General features: G+C 39.1%; 1 protein-coding gene across 1 annotated transcript in view; it reads left to right on the top strand.

Annotated features, from left to right (window-relative positions):
• The window catches only part of LOC150089799 (uncharacterized), a 37,592-nt gene extending 21,514 nt beyond the window's left edge, over nucleotides 1-16,078 (top strand). The window contains exons 4-5 of the mRNA XM_090368820.1: nucleotides 3,839-3,925; nucleotides 15,993-16,078. Coding sequence (XP_090224946.1) covers nucleotides 3,839-3,925; nucleotides 15,993-16,049 — 144 coding nt within the window. The 3' untranslated portion in view covers nucleotides 16,050-16,078. The remainder of the gene's footprint in view (nucleotides 1-3,838; nucleotides 3,926-15,992) is intronic.
• Nucleotides 16,079-16,334: the final 256 nt, after the last annotated feature.

Genomic DNA, 16,334 nt, shown 5'->3' with positions numbered 1-16,334 from the left:
CATTCTTAAGTATCAATAGGCTCAGATTATATGAAACTAGAAAGGAGTCATTTTAACAGCATCATGTTTACTATCATTTTCGTACTCATCATTTTAACTTACCAGCTCAAGTTATCATGCTGGGTTGATCAGTCCATGGCTGTAGTTCTTCTTTTTCCTCGGCCGACTCTGGGTGTTGGCTCAGCAGAACGACAGTGGTTTCCTCGCTGGGCTCTTTCGCTCGCTGGTGGTTCTTCCTTCGATGTCTCCAGTCTTCTTCCCGTGGAGGATTCTGCAACGGTCACGTCATCTTCTTTCCGTCAGTGCTTCTGTTCTCTCTTTGCCAGGATCCGCTTTTTATGTCCCAAGCTTGCCCACACTGTTTATTCAAGCCTTTTCTCTTATTGGAGGTCTGCAAGTCCTCGGATGTTCGGACTCTACGTCATGGAACACTTAGTCAAAGGGGTAACCATCATCACCTCATTACACCCTGTACCGAACATTCTGGCAACACGTGTAGCCACTCTTAGCTATCTCCTTATTAGGTAATGAAGAAGCTGTTGCTTGCATCTACGCCGAGTTTACGAGACTGAGAGGAATCTTCGATATCCGTTCACACGAGTATGATCACCCCCCTTGTTGCCCTAATTTGCATCACGAGCTAAGCGCATCTTTCCGGTGTTTATAGAATTCTAACTCGTAAGGGACTACGCGATATAGCTGTTGCCAGCCAACAACTGTAGGCTTCTGTAGACTTTTACATAGGCATTTTTTTTTAACACACAGTTGCTGTGGCTAATTTTGCCATTTTCCTTAGAGAACAAAAAGATGCTCTAGCTTAAGGATATTTTGCTTTAATACTCAGTTTTTATAACTCTAAAATTATAGTTAAACCGAAGTTTTCGATGATAAGTAGGTAGGGAGAGTATGGGAAATTAAAATTATTATTCTTACAGTAAGTTTAGAGGAAAGGGCGTAATGAGCGCTGCAACATACGTTACGCTGTATATTTTTACATTATATCTTACACTATCTAGTTTTACGTTATACCTTACGCTATCAAGTTATAGATGTACATTAAACTATTTCGTATCGATCTAATATACTACATCCATGGGGTCAAGTTTTAAACAGTACAAGAGTCTACAATTACTGAGTGAAATCAATAAAATCTCTATATAAATACAAAATAAAATAAGGAGCGTGACTGTAATTATAAAGTCACATCTAGAAATAAATTATTATTATTATTATTATAATTCTATACGGTGCGCTAATTTTATCCACAACTTATAACACACGAAGTTTAATAAATTCACCATCACTGAACGATTTACTTTACAAAATGGTCAAATATACAACTTGAAAACTCGCACTTACAACAGATAAATTTCTTGACATACGTTTTCAGTGTGCTCTGTTTCCTTAATTCGTTTTGTAACTTCGAACACTTTTCCTTTCCCAACACTCCTTTATATTGATCATTTAAATTATATTCTTTAAAATGTCACAGTCCCCTTACAAACCAAACACACTGCTTTTTCGAACTCAATGAAGAAATAGTCCTTAGCCCACCTTTGTTAAAATACGACACTTCAAATCGGCTTTACAGTTTTCCGAAAGATGTTTTTTCGGAACATTTTTAGGACGATTTAATTCAATACAAAATAATAATAATTCAGTACAATGAACAAGTTATATCAAAAAGGTCTAATTCCACAATATGAAAATTTTGTTGCGTACCCAACTGTATTTAGCGGACATAATTGGACTGCAGTGGTTTTCATGTACACGTTTGATACATTCATTCAACTCACCTTCAGCAAGTCCACCCCCTAAGCCTAGGCTTATATGTGGATTATGCTTCTTCAGTGATATTATCTTAAGCTGTTCTTAAAAATATATTATAGTAATAAAAATACTATTTAAAATTCAACATCACAACACATCTTAGGAGAGTGCTAATCCTCTTAGCCGCAGCCAAGAAGGATATAGTGTTAGCTATCGTCGTCTTACATATCCTAATTGGCTGTGTTACTGTCCCCAGCCATGAAGAGGCGGGAACTACTATCTAGCCTTGCTCTCCGTTTAAAAACTAGACTCACAAACTTATTAACATACCATAGGAGAGCCCTATCCATGAACATGATCCAAAGATCTTGTTGTTCAAGTTTACCTAGACTTATCTCCAATTCATGTCTTAGATCAACATATTGATCACAATGGAGCATAATATGGACACTAGTTTCTTGTAACCCACAAGAACATAAATCATTTTCCACAAGTCCCAACTCATGGAGTCTTTTGCCAATCCATGTCCAGTAATAAGAAAAGTGGCATGTATTCCAAATTGCTGCCAAGGATTTGCCCGCACATTTAATATGTCAACTCTCGGTAAATACATATGGGTGACACGTCCTTTTTCACTCGTGTCCCACCTCTGTTGCCATACAGCCATCAGTTCATTTTTAATTCTTGCCTTCTCTTCTTTATAATCAGATCTTGAATATATCCTATTTAGATCTGGGCAAGGGGAAACTCCCAACACAGTTTTCCTGATGTTCTTTCTAGTACAGTATAGTAACGCCGACAAGATGGTCTGAAAATCAGCCGGAAATCGCCCAGCCAAGACCTGCAGATCATCTGTCGAAACTGTTTTGCAGGCCCGTGTTGTGCATAGTAGAGCGAACCTCTGCGCTTGGAGCAAGTACTTCTTTTCAACACTATTAGTTATTCGGTGCAACCAAGCCACAGAAGAATATGTGATTATGGGGACAAATACACAGTCATAAAGGAGACCAGAGCTCTTCCTTTTATCCCCCAATCAGTTCTAATCATTCTTCTCAGCTTGGCATACAGCACTCAAACTTTATTTTTTAAGTACTTCATGTGCTCCAAAAACGCCATCCACTCCCCTACACACACACACACACCAAGGTACTTTACAGAAGTCACATACCTAATTGACATATCAAATGCTTTAACAACTGGATTTCTATTCATACTCAGTCGTCCTTTAAGCAGCATCTGTACAGTCTTTGTTTTTGAGATCTGTAACTTATACAATCTGGACCACTCTATCAATTCCTCCATTATTTGAGAGGCACGTGCCTCTAGTTCGGACCTTGAGTTGCCATAAACCAGAATTAACAAATCACGTTTGATACAGTTGAGCTCGAAGCTTCATGCCAGCACACGCAGTGGCAGTGGCGCGACTCTCTTAAATGCTATTTTAGTTCACTTTCCGCATGGGGCGTATAATAATTTTTATTCCAGGCGGTATCCAGCCCACGTGCCGTAAATTGGACACTACTGATTTATCATGTAAGATTGGGCTTAAATGCATCGGAAAAAGCTACAAGAGATGGATGAAGAGTACGGTAATGAGTGCCTTGGTAGAACGGCCTTGTTCCGATGTGACTAAATATTTCCATATGACTAGCAATGTGCAGGGATCGATCACCAGCATAGGTGCAGAGGTTCTGCTTCAACCCCCTTTTTCGCCAGGCTTAGCCCAGTGTGATTTCTTGTTGTTTCCGGGTCTGAAGAAATCTTTGAAAGACAAGCGTTTCAAGTCCGACCCGACCCGACCCAACACTGCTCGCAGAACCATAACGGAAGCAGGACTCAATGTTTCGAAATATGGGTAGAATGGACATTTTATGCGTGTGTACGACGGTGGCGAAGTGTGTAAAGTTGAAGGGAGCGTATTTCGAGAAGTAGAAATCCAGAGAAGATTCAAGCGATGATAATTAAGATGAGATCTTGCACCAACCCGTGAATTAAATGTTCACCGCTGGAATATTTGTAACACAGTTTCGATGATATTTCTATTAATTAAACATTCTTTCTTTAATAGAAACAGAAGGAAGTATTTGATTGTCTCTCGAAGAAACAAAACTTCGACGATCCAGTAAACTTTAACAATTTTGTTGAAGCAATCAAGGTAATTTTTCAATGTTTATTTAAAATATAATTATGATGCAAATTTTTTTAACAATCAAAACTATCAGTTTTTTTAGTGAAAATTATGAAACCAAATAAATAAAGTAAGAAAATGGCAATTTTTATTTTTCGTAATCCATGTTTGTGTGTGGTCTTACAATGATTGTGCTCTCTTTCAGGGAACATTTTTTAAAATACAGTTAAGACGATGTAATTATGTAAAAAAAAAATATATATATATATTTTACTTAATATTTTCATGTTCAATCCATGCAGCCTTCAATAAGATTTGAGGATCAGCATAAGAGTAAGAGCAACTTAAAGCCGGCCCCTTTCAAAATCGGCCATGTGGTAGGGTGCTGTTGTTGTTATTAGGTTTTTAGGACCATTTGCAACTAAGTCCATATTACTCAGGGGATATGCGGTGGTTATTCTCCGATTTTTCCGCATCCTCCGTATTTAGTGGTCACGGGCTCGAACCACAGTTTAATCAAGAAGCGTGTGCTACTCCTGCCCACCTGGCTACGGAGGCGCCTGTGGTAGGCTAGGGCATATCACCACATTATCTGATGCCACAGAGACCATAACAAAACCAACGATGCCTATCATATAGCACATGATCGATGCAGTTGAAGGAATTTGTTGTTGGCCACACCAGCTCCTCAGGGATTTATATGACTGGAAGAACAATATATATATATATATGGGTATGTGCACGTTGTATCTGATCTTTATGAGTTAATTACGGAAAATTCAGAAGTTTTAATATTTCCAATGCATTCTCAACCGGTACAACTAACCGGTATAATAATTGATTTTTTAACTGCAGTGATTCCCTTATTAACCAGAAATTAACCTTATTTTCATAGAGACATTAAAGTATATAGTTGCACTTACTTTTACTCTCACAGTTCAATTTTTGTATTACTTGCATATTCTGTTTATAAAAAAATAAGAGCATTATCAGATTCGAAACTATATTTGCATTGAGTTTGTATGACGAGATAATAAGAATCAAATGAAAATATAAGAAAGAGAAATACTATAGACCAGAACACTGTGAAAATTATGACTGCCTCTGTATGAAGATGTCATGAGCGAGTAATTGTGTGTTCCTGGAATGGAAGATTTCAGACTTCTCCTAATTCATCGCAGCAATTGAAAAAAAAAAAAAAAAACTTACTACTGGAAGGCAAATTTTAAATGCACTAGATGAGTGTTCTCTTTTTCAGCATGTTAAAGAAAATACTTGGGAAAAAAATATCTTTTATCTGATCGTCCCCATGACCCTGATGGTATCATTGGATTGCCAGCCCTCGAACCGTAGTGGGTAGATATGAGGGGACGCTAAAATGAATGATGAGCTAGATTTCGGTTGTTAAAAATATGGCTTCAGATTTTAATTTCATAAAAGGGGACTCTCATAATCTTCTATTATGAAATGCTGGCATAACACATGCTCTCTATCAATTAGGTAGAACATTGGGCTGAAAATACAAGAGGATTATAGAATAACTTTAAAAACATCGTGAATTAATATACAAGCTTGTCCCAAAAAATTGTATATAATCAAATCCTAAAAAATTCATGCAACATACCTGCATACTAATGTTGCTTTTATATTTCAAAGACGTTTGCTTCTGCTTCAGTGCAATGTTATTTTTTGGGAATACTGTTTATACGTTTCTTTGCAAACTGTTGGATAGACAGTATTTTGTGTGGGCACCCGTTATGCAAGAGAAATCAATTTTTGGACCCTGCGTGTTAGGGCGGCTCGTCCAATATCTCTTAGTAAGTTCTCTAAGCACATTCTTGTGAAAATACCTGATTAAAAGTGAGACCTCAGGATCCACACTCCGTAGATCGCAGACACAAGAAGGATCTTGGAAACGAAGAAGATCCTTCTTGCGTCTGCAGGAATTAGACAGCTGGTAACATCTAATGTACGATTGCTGGCTCTATGAAAACCTCCACAGCATATTAATATCAAAGATAATGTATTCTCCCAGAGGACAAGAACACCACAAACTGGAAACGAAAGAAGAATAACAATCATTCATCTCCTATGCGATGGAGATGACTGGAGACACTAATCGCGATGGAGTCCCACTGATCTTGTGCCACCACACAACTCACAAGGCCGACAGGGCTAGCCAGGTGGGTAAAGTGCCTGCCTGGTAACCCAAAGGTAAAGTGTAAAGTGTAAAGTGTGTTTAGGGTCAAACGGCACCAGGGGTTCCCCCGATCTCCGCGTAGTTTACCTTGTGGGTGAACCAGTTGACTGAAAAAACCAGAGATTTAACAGTGTATGGACTTTGTATAAGTGTGTGATGCCTTGTACCGTTGTTCATCTGGTCATTTAGCAGCTGGGCCCCTACTGAGGCCCAAGGTTGCCCCACTTACGCCCCGTGGAAGTAGACCAGGAACCCAGTAGTCTGTTTCACTCTGGCAGGCCCTGCCGCTTAATTCCTGAGATTTCGGCGGCTAGGACCTTACAAAAAAAAAAAGAAAGAAAAAGAAACGCGTCGACGTAGGGGTAGAATCGCTTAGTTCTGCTAGGCCAAGTTATGGGAGGAAAGTAATTTAGACATGTTAAGTTTTTGGTGTGTAGGGCTTTCGCTAGCGTACAGATAGAGAGGGGGAAGGCATCTGGCTGGGGGGAGAAAGACAGAATTATGGAGCCAATATAGTAGGTAGCCCATGTCCCACCAGAGTAGAAGATATAGGGTGGAGGGGAGGCCGAAAATGTCCCCCCTCCCCCCAAGGAAGTAGGTATAAAGGTAAAGGGGGCTAGAGTGTCCTCTTCAGATCACCATATGGCTATTGGCAGCTATTGCTGCATTTCTGTTTTCAAGTTTCTTTACTCATGGGGCAAGCTCCGTCCTTGTGCTTGTGTCCCTCATCTTTAGTTTCAGCCTTTACATTGTGCTGGCTGGTGTCTCAATAGTGGTACTTGATGTCAGTCATTGTAGATGGTGATTAATGTCCTTCTCCTGACGAAGAGGTCTTTTGCGAACTGGGATAATGCTCTATATTCATCCTCAGTATCTATGAAATGAGATTGCAATCCTTTCGGTAGGTCTCTTATTTTTGTTATAAGTACCGCTCTGAGGTCTTCATATTGTGGGCACTCGTACACTATGTGATTCCAGCTTTCTGTCTCCCCGCATGTACAGTTGGGGTCCTCAGTGAGTCCGAATCCGTGCAGCTTCTCATTGTAAGGTCTGTGTCCTGTTATGAGAGATGTCAAATGGTACTCTGGGAAGTACCAGGTCGGCTGTTTTGGGTAGATTTTCTGGAGGTCTGGTAGATATCTTCTGGTTATCTCGCCCTTGGTGGTCTCCGTCCATCTTCTCTGCCATAATTTTAGCAGGTGGTTCTGTAATCTAGTTTTTTTCCGTTTTTAGGTTGTTCTCTGGGTCAGTTGTGTAGTCCAGATGTGTGGCCGCCCCTCCCCTGGATATCAAATATAGCAGACCTGTGCGAACGACCTCAAGGTCCAAAGGAAGCGCTCCAGCGAGTACCTGTAAAGCTGGAGTACTCACTGTATTACACGCACGCGTTGTAGTTAAGAGTATGGTCCTTTGGATCATGTCCAGAATTCTTCTATTCACTGCAAATGCAGTTTTTGGGAACAAAATTGCTAAGGCGTAAGTAATTGCTGGGAGAAACGTTGTCTTGTAATATAGCGTCAGGGTTCTTTTTTTGAGTCCCCAATCTTTCCTAGTAACTCTCGCTACCAGTGCAGAATAGCTCCTGATTTTTTTTCTTATGTACTTTAGGTGCAGCTGGAACGAGAGGTTGTTGTCCAGTACCACACCTAGGTATTTAAGTTGGTTTACAAAAGCGTATCATTACTCCTCCTCCTCTTTTGTTTTCTCTTCCTCTTGTAAATCATTTAAAGCCAAAATTGTCAGCCAGAGCATCTAGCTGTCTATTATTTTGAAGCCAGGTTTCTGTCAGGAAGATGAATTCATATTCGGAGCTTAATAGAAGGTTCTGCAAAGTGTGAAGTTTATTGGCTATGCTGCGCACATTTTGAAGGTAAAGAGAGACTCGCATAATTTCTTTCGAGTCTGATGAGGAATTCCTTAATTGCTACTGCGCAACCCTAGTTGAGGGACTCCAAGCACGTTCCCTGAAGCGTTTAACGAGGGTGCCAGTGGGCCAAATGGTTTTGTCTAGTAATCGTGCTTCACAATTAATAGGGCATGAGATAGTGAAGGGGGAACATACTGGATGCCTTGTTCGTACTTGTCGTACTTCTACGTCAATACCCATCCCCTCTACGCACATTTCTTTAATGACGCTCGGTGTGATACTGGGTTCAATCCGCGAGACAAATAGCTTTCCTCTTGTTTGAACTGAGGTGATTCTGTACCTTTCTGCAAGACAAGGATGATAATCAGATGGCTGGAATGTTGGAGGATGATCAGAAGGATCGCCATTTGTCCGTATGGCATGTTGTTGCTGATGGGCATTTAGGTGAGGGGGTCCTTTTTAGTGGAATTTTGAGGGGCCTATTCTGTCGGCAGAGAAACAACCTGAGCAAAAGTAGGTTTCTGATTCATGTTTGGCTCTGATGGAGGGGTTGATTTCTTTTTATTGCGATCTTGGATTGCAGAAGAAGTAGAGCTGGGGATAGCAGTCGCTGGACCGTTTTCCGACCGGTGCATTTGTGCATACCTTTTATTGGAGGATTAGTTTTTTGAATTATCAAAAATTTGAGGAGGTGACTGCACTTTGCAGGGATCAGCATCTTGCAACTCTGCCCTACCTTTGAGGGTAGTCGTCCGTTGTGATTTAATGTGCGGGTTCTCCATCGGTTTCCCTCTTGCAACTTTTGAAATGCCAGCTGGGCAAGCCTGTGGGTTCTCGAGTATCGGGATATTTCGTCCGATTGTTCCGTTAATTGCACGTAGTTGAGTTAGGACTGTGTCTAATTTATCATCAATTAGTTTCTATTTAGCTATTAAAGTTGTATTCTGTTCATGCAGTTCATGGTTTCCTTCTTGGATTCCTTGCAGAGTTTTGTGGATCGGAAGAAGGAGTTTCTCGAGTAACTCTTTTAGCATTTGTGACTCAGGCTTAAAGTAATCCTGACCTGTTTTTCTTTCTTGATCATTCCGAGCCCCACTACAGCCTATTTCTTTAATGTCGTCAAGAGTATCATTTCCATCTTCATATGTTTTCTTGTGCACGCAATCGTCTGGGCAAGCGTCGCAACCTAAGATATCAATTAATGAGCCACTAAGGTTCCCGTTCCGTAACTGCGAGGTTGTCGGAAACATGTGGGGAAGGTTCCTCAGTTTCTGAGTCGCCGCTGTCCATGACGTGAGATTCTGCTGCATTTATTTCTTCCCGTTGTTGTGCGCTATTGTTCTCGTTGTAGGACCTGCATTTTGAGCAAAGGAACTTCTTTCGTGTGCTTTGATTTAAGCGCACGATGTCAACTTGGGAACAGCAGCTCCCAATGACGCTGCCATATCGCGAGCATTTAATGGCCTATTTATTTACAACGTTACAAATGCCGTATATTTGCTCCGTCATATCAGATGGTTTCTTTTCCATATTTGTAACGATTGAGACCGTAGAAGCGTTACTTATATGTTTTACTTAAATCTGGAGCGTTGGACAGATATTTCACTTATTTCTCGATGAAAGGTGCGGTAATGGGGAGAGCTATACACTCCCCACCCAGTTACGGTTAAATTGGAGCCTTTAATGTAAGGAGCGACCTTGAGAGAGGATTAGTGGTGGGGAAAGCTGAGTAGTTGAACTTGCCGCAGACAAGAAAACTTATTTATAGCTGTACCACATACAGCAAAGTTCATGCATGAGACCAAAAAACAATAATCATAATTTACCTGACTGTGCATTTCTTCCTGAGATGGTATATTTAGAGAGAGGCACTTCTGAACTTTCGATTAATACTAAATATAGCTAGTACATGACTCATAATTAAACTGAAAATATCAAAAAATACGGAGCACGATAATCACACTGTTGTCATCTACTCCACCTAGCGGAATCTTGAACTAGAATCATGGGAACACCTAATGCACCACTGCCAACTTTTAGATCTTCGAATATCCCTAATAACCAGATTGCGCTTCATGCCACAAAATCAAGAACATCACCCAGCTACAAAGCCCCGAACGAATACGCCCAGGACCTCCTCATTCGAAGAACCTTCCCGCATCCACTATAGGAGTACCCACAAAAAGACCTCCGCAACTAGGACAAGGACCTTAAGATCCACTGGGAATCTGAAGGAGTAACAACACTCCTAAAGACTGGACTTCACCTTGTTCTTGTGAGTGACTAGACCAACCTAAATTAACAACCCGACTCGGACAACAAGAAAAAGATATGACGGGAAAAACGCCCCCTAAATGATAGAACAGACTAGACTGGAAATATGGAGTAGTAACATTTTACCAAAATATGGGTTGAGACTCCCATCTCACGATTGACTAAACCAAACTAAACTGACAACCGGAAACAGACAACCAGAGAAGAGGCCTGATGGGAGAATTGTCCCATGTACGACTGTACGAATGTGACTTCTGATGACAGTGTCATCTACCAGACAGGACAACCTAATGTGACTACTCGACTCAGACGACCACAAAAGAGATCTGACAGATCGAATGCCCCACGTATGACAACATGCAGCTGACTTTCCTCGACAGCGTCATCTACCGGACGGGACCCTGTCCCATGAGCGTCCCTCTAATATGGTCCTTCCAGCAGGAACATCACCACGACCATGACGTGCACAGTTATGCAGTGGCCATTGGCTCCAAACCACAATCCTTTGTGTGGTCCTATCCTTCTTCCTACACCGACGACCTACCGTCTCGTTGCCTCCCCCTCTTTCTTTGCTGGTGTGGCCTGGACATGCCACACTGATCACCTGTGGTTGAATTCTCTATTGTCTTTAATCTGCTGCAGTCTTTAATCTGCCGCCTTACCTTAATTATACGTCACACGTACGCTCCGCACATCTAAATTGAACTACGTAAATCTGATCTGCACTCATTAACATTTTGGCTTTTCCAATTTCGGCGTCTCCCCAAGAATATATATTTTTAGGTCTCAGCCACAGAAATCTTAGGAAATTAGGTGGCAAGCCCTGCGAGATTAAATCTTTAACTACTGGGTACTTGGTCTGCCTCTACGGGGCATTGTGTGGTCAATATTGGGTCTCAATTAGGGACCCAATTGCTAAATAGCCAGAGGAATAACGATACATCATTACACATAAAAAATCCATACACTGTGGCCTAAACATTTTTTTTTTTGTAGTTGTTGGCGCATCAGCTTCTGTGGCCATAATGCACCTTCCAAGATTTTTGCAGTACTTTGATCCAAGCCCGAGGAGGGATTCGAACCCGCAACCTTTGGGTTGCCAGGCAGGCACCTTACCAACCCGGCTAACCCGGTCGGAGTGGCTTAAACAGTGCCCTGTTTCACACCACAAGGTATACTGTGCAGAGATGGCGGATGGTGTATGCATAAGGGTGTTACACTTACACATACTCGCTTTTGTATCGAAAAGAAAAATCAATTATATCTCAGTATTGATTTCTGAGCCCAATCGTTTTTTGAAAGAGCTGCTCATAGGTTTTCCTTTAACTATTGAATCTGTTGTTTCTTTCTAAGTGGACATAGTGTCTTTGTTTGGTGATGCCATTGCTATCCCACAAAACTGCATTTAGTGGCACTTGAAGATGCAGGATTCTGGAAGGCCAGGTGAGAGTGAATTATGTCGGGTACCGTAAGTTATGTGTTGCTTGTGTTGTTCATCTGGCCTGTTAGTCATTGGGAGGTGAAATCACCTGATAAAACCCGTCCATGGAACAAGAATCAGAGCTGATTTGAATATCTGATGTGTCTGACCTCCCCCCCCCCCAGATATACTTATCCTGATGTGGGAGAATCCCCAAGTTAAGAGAAAAAGAGAGAGAAAGGGAAAGAAAGAGAAATCAAAGCTGAAGGTGAAAGTGTACATCAATGTCCCTGAGGTGAGTAAAAATGGAAATCAAAGGTGAAGGTGAAAGGAGACCATCAAGAGAGAGAGAGATATCCCTGAGGCGAGTAGGAGCTAGGAAAACTTGTAGTTGGTGGGTTGCCCTAAAGAAGGGTGGGGGTTGGGTAATGGAGTATAAGTGCCTTAGCTTGAATAGACTTCTAAGAAGTATTTTGAGGCAGCAGCATGCTGGAGATCAAGTTCTCTGTGTAAGGTGGTGGTAGTGAGATGAGTCGATGTCCAGTTGAAGTTAGCCAGATTGGAGATTTCAATCCACGATGATCCAAGCGGTTACTTTTCCGCTTGAACACATTGGTAGTGAAATTTGAAAAGGTAAAGTAGGCTGTCTTTCATGCAATTAGGGAGTGGACAGATTGGAGGATTTGTATTTCACTCTCCAGAAGACGTGTCAGTAGTCCAAGTAGGCAACATAGTTGAGTATGATGTGACGCCAATCTTCCACGGCACCATAGATGCAAAGGTTTTCATTGGAGATACCTATTTCCTATAGTTTGGCTTTCAGTGACCCTAGTCCAGAGAGGATTTATGTTGTCACAAGGTTAGGGGTGAACATGGTCAGTGGGCAGTCGAATTGGTCGATGATTGGGATAAACATCTTTGTTGTAACACCTTTGCCACAGGATTATTCACTTGTTGCCAAATACGTTTTTTTTTTTTTTTTCTATTTTCGGGTCTTTGTCAGTTCTGGTGCTTATACCTAGGAATTCTGTTATGTTCTTCTTTGTACATTCTGTTAGACCACAACAAATCAATGTGCAGAACTAGGAAAAGAAATAAGTTTTTGATATAGTGTGGCTTTCATGCGTAGAAGGAGGTGACGTTCGATCTGTCCAGGCCTGTTGATAATGATGTTCTTGTTCACAAAATGAAACTAGATTTCGCTTCATTCTAAGATCAAAAGTGAAAGATTGACTTCCAATGCCAGTAATACAGAGTTAATGAAGGTATTCAATGATTGAAGTTTACAGAAGTTGTTGCAAAACTAGAAACCGAATTTATTTTTGTTCTGGTGTTCAGCTATGTCAAATTAATTTTAAGTAGTGTGGAGAATACTGTCCTATCCTAGTACACTTTTTAGATATACCAAAAAAAAAAAAAAAACTGTATAACCAACCACACCCGATTTTGTCTTAAAAATAGTTAATTTTCCAGAACAGCATTATTTGCATTTCTAATGGGAATAAACTGCTTTCAAACGCAATTTTTAGTTAAAAATATCTCTCTCTCTCTCTCTCTCTCTCTCTCTGTTCTCTTCAAATCGTTCACTCCCTTAAAATAAGCTAAAATATATAAAAAATAATAAAATTATTTACATTTTCAAGAAAATAACGTATCTATAAAATCTAGAAATAATGTCAGCTGTATTGTTATTGAATTCAGTTCATTTCAGTTAAATTTATTTCAGTTAAATAATTTTTAACTTTACTCTGTACTGCTGATCAAGTGTGCAAGCACACATAGCTGATAAAAGACTTTGCTTCTACCTCCAAGTGTTCGTATCACTGTGTTAATCTTGAACGCCTCAAACCACTCAAGTTGGGAAATTAAGAATTTCCGCTCTTATATACAAACAAAGTGACCAAACACTCTGAAATGTGTAAACTTTCCCAACAGTTCAGTCATTTGTCAAGATGGAAAGAAGAGGCGAGAATAATGGCCATATTCTCGAACGTTCGTTTCTCGAGAATGAAGAATTTCTTCTCATGCTATTCGGTAAATTTACTTAATATTCTATAATAGTGAGCTCAGTTATTTTCAACATGTAAAAGGTAATGAAGTTATTCGAATTTAATGCGCCTTTCCATAAATAAAGTCAGAAAAAATGCAATTTTTTAAGACTATTTCTGTACTTAAACTCAATTATATGTTCAGTATTATTTTGTAACATGCATTAGACTAATTTTAAGTTATATTAAAGATTTAAATGTTTTCTGTGGAAATCTGATAAAGTTTGACTAAACTTTTCGGGCATATAAATTTGAAATAAATTTCATTTCTCGTCATAAAGTTCTGCTATCAGGTGAATAGCAGTATCTTTTTTTTTTTTTTAATTATGACTTTTTTTTTACGTTGTATTCAAAATATATTCAAAAATCAGCTATATTTTTTATAGGGGCGATTTGTAGATTTATATTAAGAATATCTGCCACTTACTACTTAATTTTTTTTGTCAATACAATTTTAGCTAACATTTATAATGCTTACGTCTTTTACTGTTCGTTTAAGAACAATTTAAAACTTTTTAGCCTCTAGTCAAATAAAACTTCAATCATTTTATGCTCCTAGTGTTTATTTACGGAGGTATTACTCAAATAACGATTGTTCTTTTATCCAATAATTGCAATGTTCGTTCATTTTCAGACACAATTAAACAGTATATGTGGTAATTTTCATTTTGTAGCCTCCAGTGCAATAAAATTACAATTGTTTTTCATAATTTATTTCATATTCTTGATATATATATTTCTTCCTGAAATTTGAACTTAACAGGATTCTAAAATGAAATTATCGAAAATCATATTATTTTCTTTTTGAACCATTGTCAATTACAGTAGAAATTAAAAGAGAGAGGGATAGCCTGGAAAATAGCCAACTTTCTAGATGACCTGCAACTTTAATCACTTCAGAAGTTGTTCAGAGTTTTCTTGATGTGGTGATGAGTGATCGTCCAGTGATAATTCAGAATATTATCGGTATCTCAGACGGGCCATATAATTATGTGCATCACATAATAACAGGGGCTCTCGTATTGAGACAGGTGTCATCATGATGGGGCTCAAAATTATTCACAGCGGATCAAAAAGGGAAATGAGTTATCAAGTGAAAATTAGTATAGTTTCAAGCCGATTCAACAAATATTTTGGAGGATTTGTCACCACGAATGAGTCATGGATCCATCATTTTCAGCCAGAGACAAAGAAGAAGTGGAAATCTAGTACTTCTTCCTCAAAATAAAGTCAAGTTGATTCCTTTTGCTTGCAAGGTGACGGCATCGGTTTATGAGATGCAGATGGAGTCAGTGGCGGATTAAGGATAGTTGGGGCTCCTAAACAAATTATATTTGGCGGTCCCCCCAAAAAAATAATAAATAATAAATAAAAGTTAGGTGGTAAATAAATGAAATTTTGTACTTTTGTAATTTTTACTTAAATTTTCGCTTAAATGAATCAAGATTTTTATGATGTTTACTGAAAATATTAATCTCTTTTAGAACACTATGGGAAATTGTCTTGGCTTGGGGCCCCCTAGGCAAGTGCCTCATTGCCTTAATGGGTAATCCGCCACTGGATGGAGTGTTGCTAGCTAGTTACTTTGAGAAAGGCATACACTTACAGAGGCAAATCACGCAGTCCTTGTAAGACATTTGGGTGAAAACTGATAACTGATTGATTTGATTGCTGCATTGGATGCATTCCTATAAGTTCAAAAGAAAACGTTCTTCGCATCGCAGCCTGACTCAACGCAATGCAGCATCGGTGGCAAAAGGGTATTGACTTATAAGGTGACTCTGTTGAAAAGTAACTTATTAAAACACTCCTCAAACAAACAAACATATCATGTTCAGGAACAAACTTTTAAAATGCCATTTGTATATAAATAGAAAAGGCCATTCCTGGAGAAAAAAGCACCCACGTCTTTCATATGGTAACAATAATTAATGAGGAAAGTATTAGTGATAGACGATACCATTCGGTGAAATGAAGGAGATGAGCTCCTGTTTCACAGAACTGGCTAAGTACAGTCTCCATTTTTTTCACGTCAGCTGCAGAATAATCATTGTTTCCCTCGAACACTCCAAACCTTTATTTAAGGAGCAGCGATTTGTGTGGTTAAAAAAAATTGAAATTTCCTAAAAAGGAAAAAAAATCAATAGCTTTATGAATAAAACGAATCACCATATATTTTTATCGTCTTTTCTGCATCCTAATGTGCAAATCAATGAATTCAATAATTGCAATATTAAATATCTGTTCAAATTTTACATTTCCTATTTATTTCTATATATTCACAGAAGAGTGGATTTGACTTCAGTCCCTTATTGTGTTTAGCGGAAAAGCCGCCCATGTAGGAGATGTAAGCTACCGGAATTAACTAAAGTAAGTAGATATTTGAAATAGTAATAGTTCACTGAAACCCATTTTCATATTAACACTCAATTCAGTTCCTGTTCACCGGTTAATGATCGAAGGCACCTTGCGTTTTTGAATAAAATATATTACGCCTAAGAATCAATGAAAGTGTTTGAGATTACTATTATTATTTTTTTTGTTATTATATATATATATATATATTTTTTTTTTTTTTTTTGAGAGAGAAAGAGAAGTTCCTCATCTTGGCTTAATATAAATCTTAC

The sequence above is a fragment of the Mastigoproctus giganteus genome, chromosome 2, assembly GCF_048544385.1.
Source record: "Mastigoproctus giganteus isolate SK-2022 chromosome 2, ASM4854438v1, whole genome shotgun sequence".
Classification (NCBI taxonomy): domain Eukaryota; kingdom Metazoa; phylum Arthropoda; class Arachnida; order Uropygi; family Thelyphonidae; genus Mastigoproctus; species Mastigoproctus giganteus.
This window is presented reverse-complemented; position numbering and strand designations above follow the sequence as displayed.